At 54.6% G+C, this 5309-nt stretch overlaps 1 protein-coding gene across 1 annotated transcript in view; it reads left to right on the top strand.

The window, feature by feature from the left end:
* The window catches only part of MAPK8IP2 (mitogen-activated protein kinase 8 interacting protein 2), an 8928-nt gene extending 3619 nt beyond the window's left edge, over positions 1-5309 (top strand). Inside the window, exons 5-12 of the mRNA XM_084802925.1 lie at positions 1-1160; positions 1690-1765; positions 1888-2060; positions 2155-2264; positions 3113-3220; positions 3398-3468; positions 4235-4333; positions 4518-5309. The exon at positions 1-1160 is cut by the window's left edge and continues 76 nt beyond it. Coding sequence (XP_084659051.1) covers positions 1-1160; positions 1690-1765; positions 1888-2060; positions 2155-2264; positions 3113-3220; positions 3398-3468; positions 4235-4333; positions 4518-4590 — 1870 coding nt within the window. The 3' untranslated portion in view covers positions 4591-5309. The remainder of the gene's footprint in view (positions 1161-1689; positions 1766-1887; positions 2061-2154; positions 2265-3112; positions 3221-3397; positions 3469-4234; positions 4334-4517) is intronic.

Raw genomic sequence — 5309 nt, 5'->3', positions numbered from 1 at the left:
CAACCAGCCCCCAGAGCCACCAGCGTCAGGTGGGGCCTCCCCTTCCTCGGATCCTGGTATTGAGGCCGACTTGAGAAGCCACTCTAGCGGAGGAGGCCACGAGGGTCGGCGAAGCAGCCAGGAGCTCTCATCACCGGGCTCGGACTCTGAGGACGCAGGTGGCGCCCGCCTAGGGCGCATGATCTCGTCCATTTCCGAGACAGAGCTGGAGTTGAGCAGTGATGGTGGCAGCAGCAGCGGCCGCTCCTCACACCTCACCAACTCTATTGAGGAGGCTTCATCGCCAGCCTCCGAGCCGGAGCCGGAGCCAGAGCCACTACATGAACCTCCCCGCCGCCCTGCCTTCCTGCCAGTGGGCCCTGATGACACCAACAGCGAGTATGAGTCCGGCTCTGAGTCTGAGCCTGACCTCAGCGAGGATGCTGACTCGCCCTGGCTGCTCAGCAACCTGGTGAGCCGCATGATCTCTGAGGGCTCCTCGCCCATTCGTTGTCCCGGCCAGTGCTTATCTCCTGCACCACGCCTGCCAGAAGAGGCTGCCTCACAAGCCAATCGGGTACCCCAGGACTGCCAAGAGCCTGAGGCAGTAGCAGGGCCCCACGTGGAGTTGGTGGACATGGACACCCTCTGCGGGCCACCTCCGCCGGCCCCTGCAGCACCTCGACCTGGCCCTGCACAGCCTGGGCCCTGCCTTTTCCTCAGTAACCCAACACGGGATACCATCACCCCGCTTTGGGCCACACCGGGCCGCACTGGCCGCCCCGGCCGCTCCTGCTCTGCTGCTTGCTCAGAAGAGGAGGAGGATGATGACGAAGAGATTGATGATGAGGATGAGGATGCTGAGGACAGCATGGTCCCCCCTGGCTCCAGGAGTACAGGCTCTACTGCGCTGCCGGATGCCTCGTTGGTGTATGATGCAGTTAAGTACACGTTAGTAGTGGATGAGCACACGCAGCTAGAGCTGGTGAGCCTGCGGCGCTGTGCAGGCCTGGGCAACGACAGCGAAGAAGACAGCAGTTGCGAGGCCAGTGAGGAAGAGGCGGGAGCTACGTTACTAGGTGGTGACCAGATGCCAGGGGATGCCTCTCCTGACAGCCCCGACCTCACCTTCTCCAAGAAGTTCCTCAATGTCTTTGTCAACAGCACATCTCGATCCTCCAGTGAGTGGAAAGTGGGGGAAGGTGGGGTTGCCCCAGAGGAAGAAACACCATCCAGACCCCAAGCCCTATGTGGTGCCCCCCCAAAGTGCCCAGAGGGCTATAAGTTCTAGAAGTAGTGGGGCCGGGCGTGGTGACGCACGCCTTTAGTCCCAGCACTCGGGAGGCAGAGGCAGGCGGATCGCTGTGAGTTCAAGGCCAGCCTGGTCTACAAAGTGAGTCCAGGACAGCCAAGATTATACAGAGAAACCCTGTCTCAAAAAAACCAAAAAAAAAAAAAAAAAAAAAAAAAAAAAAAGTTCTAGAAGTAGTCAAGGCTGGTCAATTCCCTTTTTTCCCCCTAGGACAATGGGCCTTGAACCTCTCCAAGGGGCAGGGAGTCAGCCCCTCGTGGGTTGCTCTTCCTTCTTCCTTGACTTAGGATACCCAAACAGTCTGTTGCAGGGAGGGGATTTGGCCCCAGCCCAAGGCCAGGCCTTTAAGTGTGTTCTTTCTCCACGGAGTCCCGACTCTTTCCATCTCTGTCTCTCAGGCACTGAGTCCTTTGGCCTTTTTTCCTGTCTGGTTAATGGGGAGGAGAGAGAGCAGACACACCGGGCCGTCTTCAGGTATATTGACTCTCTTGCCCCTGATGACCCACCCCCTCCAGGCCCCCAGATTCCTTAGGACGTTGCTCTATGTGACAGATCTAGGTTGGCCTGGTCTCAGTTGATGTCTCACCTGACCTCAGGTTCATCCCTCGACATCCGGATGAACTGGAGCTAGACGTGGACGACCCTGTGTTGGTGGAAGCCGAGGAGGATGACTTTTGGTTCCGTGGCTTCAACATGCGTACCGGCGAGCGTGGAGTGTTCCCTGCCTTCTATGCCCATGCAGTGCCTGGTACTGCCAAGGACCTGCTGGGTAAGATCCCTTCTACAAGAGGAAGCGTGCCATCACAGACACCCCCACCCCTGACTTGGGCCCGTGTGATTTCTCTCCTATCCCCACCCCCCAGGGAGCAAGCGAAGCCCTTGCTGGGTGGACCGCTTCGATGTGCAGTTCTTGGGCTCCGTGGAGGTACCTTGTCACCAGGGCAACGGCATCCTGTGTGCAGCCATGCAGAAGGTCAGTGTGAAGATGGTGGCGAGGCACAGGCTGGAGGGTCCACCTGGATGTCATTCTCACAGGGTGGCACAGCTCCTGTGGCTCCAAGGCCTCCAGCCTCAAAGGGGGATTTTTCAGGGCTGGTCCATAGTCAGAAGTCCTGATTCAGAAGTCCCGATTCAGAGGTCCCGATTCAGAAGTCCAGTCAGAAAGACTAGGGCAGAGTGAAGCAACTGTCCCCTTTTGGTCACTTCAGGAAAGCTTTTACCTCTCATTCCTCCTCCCTTAAGCCATCAACCTCCTGTCTGAAAATTAAAATGAACTCTTTTTGTTATTACTTATTTTTGTTTATTTACTTATATAATATATAATTTTTTATTTATTATATTTTTTTCCACACATTACATCCCTATTGTTATCCCCTTGCTCTTATCTTCCCATTCCCATCCTTATATCTTCTTCCCTTGAAGTCCCTTGTTCGTTCAGTTATCTCTTCAGTGGACAGTGGTCAGTACCTGCTGATCTGCCCTCCAAAACCTGTGGCCGCTGGGCCCTACATCAGAGAGCTCCTGCCGTGTTACGGGGATCAGGCAGTGAGGTGGCTGCAAAGTCTGGGCACCTGAACCAAGGGAAGCTGCCTGGTTGGGACAGAAGGGAGGCAAGTTAGGTGCAGAGGGATGATTGGCTTGTCCTGAGATGGCCAAGGTCATCCTTTTGTCTTCTAGAATTCTCTCTGGGGCCCTGAGGTAGCAAGAGTACTCAGATAATCTAGAATGAACAGAGGAGAGAGAGAGAGAGAGAAAGAGGGGGGGGGCACCCATGGCGGTTTCCTCAAGACCTCCCCGTTTCTCCTTTAATTTCTTCTTCAGATTGCCACAGCCCGGAAACTCACGGTCCACCTGCGTCCTCCCGCCTCTTGTGACCTTGAGATCTCTCTGCGGGGGGTCAAGCTGAGTCTGAGTGGAGGAGGACCAGAGGTGGGACTGTGATAGACTGGGGGCCAGAGGGAGGCTTGGAGGAGGTGCTTGTGGAGGCGGGGGAGGTAAAGCCAAGGAAAAGTGTGGGGCAAGGACATCAAGGAGGCTACGTGTAGCAGGGGTGGTCGTGGGCCTTTCTTAGCCAATCTGGGATGATTCTGGCCACCTTTGCTCTAGTTCCAGCGTTGCAGCCACTTCTTCCAGATGAAGAACATCTCCTTCTGTGGCTGTCATCCCCGAAACAGCTGGTGAGAATGTACTAACGTGCTCGTCCCTCGTGTATGCCTTTAAACGCTAAGGGCCTCCTGTTCTCCAGTCTCCACCCACCCTCCGGAGTCCACTGATACCAAGGTGGTACCCAACCTATACCAGTCAGGCTAGACACTGGTCCAGCTGCAGCTCTACAGAGATGCATCAGAACCCATCCCTTCCACTGTGGGTGGTTAATTTGCATCACTATGAGTAGGTGGAGACTGAGGAGTATCTGGGTGTGCCAAGTCTGTATAAGATTAGGGACTCTCAGGAGGCAGAGGCAGCCGGATCACTGTGAGTTCGAGGCCAGCCTGGTCTACAAAGTGAGTCCAGGACAGCCAGGGATACACAGAGAAACCCTGTCTCAAAAAACCAAAAAAAAAAAAAAAAAGATTAGGGACTCATGGTATTAGGTATTAAGGTCTCAGACTGCCTCCCTTACCCCCCCCAGTGCTGCCACAGACTGACTGTGTGCCCTTTGGCAGGACACTAATGATCTCTATTGTCTTTATTGGTACACCTATCTCATAGGGCTATCATGAAACATGCGTGAATTAATATAAATGCTTAAGATGGTGCGCTAATAATACTTATAAGTAACATCTTATAAGCGGGGCAGTGGTTCTGACTGGGGGTAGGAAGGGGTAGGATCTAGGGTCTCCCACTGCTCATCTAGATAACAGTTGCTGTTAGTATTAATGGGGGTGCCCAAGGCTAGGTCAGTGCTCTGACACCCCCCACCTCTGTCAACGTCCCCTACAGCTATTTTGGCTTCATCACCAAACACCCACTGCTCAGCCGCTTTGCCTGCCATGTCTTTGTGTCCCAGGAGTCTATGAGACCAGTGGCGCAGAGTGTGGGGTGAGTAGGAAGATGGAGCAGGAGCCCAGGGAGGATCCGGGCTCAGGTGCATGGGAGGGACATGACCATAGGCTGCTAGAAAGCTTGCTGTGCGGACTTGGTTGCTAGTGAAGACGGTAGTGCATGGCTGGGGAAGAGATGGGAGGGAGCAGTGTGCTAAACATTGTCATTTCCCTCTTTGCAGCCGGGCCTTCCTGGAGTATTACCAGGAGCACCTGGCATTTGCCTGCCCTACAGAGGATATCTACCTGGAGTAGCAGCCACCTCCCTCAGCTCCTCTCTACACAGCTCTGGGTATCTCAAGGCCACCATGGCTTGAGCAAGGACTGGATTGGGGACATTTGGAACCTTACATTGTGGGAGTCCCTGGGCTGGGAACTTTGCTCCTCTATCCCCAGGTCATGGCTTTTGGGAGCTGTTGGGGAGAGGAGCCTCAGCAGCCATATTTTCTTCTGATGCATCTTTTCTCTCTTGTCCTCATTTGTCCTGTTCCTCCATCTACCTTTCCTCTGTCTCTTGCCCCTCTCTGTGCCTGTAGACCTTGCTCTTGGCTCTTTCAGAGTTAGAACTTGAGAGAGGGGAGTAGGCTCAAGGTACCTGATGAAGTCAGGTCCCCCAGTGGTCCCCCCCACCTTTCTCCTGTGATTTATAAATGAATTTTAATTTTTATAGTGAATCTCAAGGGATCATCCCATCTTTGATCACAGGAAAGGACCCTAGCCCCAGCTCACAAAGAGCTCAGGGGAAGGAGGGAGGGGTTTCTAAGAGAATCCTTAGGCCAACTAGGTGGTTCTTGATGCTCACCCAAAGCCCCCAATGCTGCTAGGAGGAGGGCACCCCAAAGGGTGCTCCCCACAGGTCATCTGCTTTGCCGCTAACACCCCTGCAGTCCAGCGAGTGAGTATCTGCCCTGCGTGCGCCACCTGCTGTGTACGTGGGCCCCACCCACGGCCTCAATAAACTCTGCTTGGTGTGA

This window comes from Acomys minous (assembly GCF_964271855.1).
Source record: "Acomys minous genome assembly, chromosome: 12".
Classification (NCBI taxonomy): domain Eukaryota; kingdom Metazoa; phylum Chordata; class Mammalia; order Rodentia; family Muridae; genus Acomys; species Acomys minous.
The sequence above is the reverse complement of the archived record's forward strand: the minus strand, read 5'-3'. Positions and strand labels throughout refer to the sequence as shown.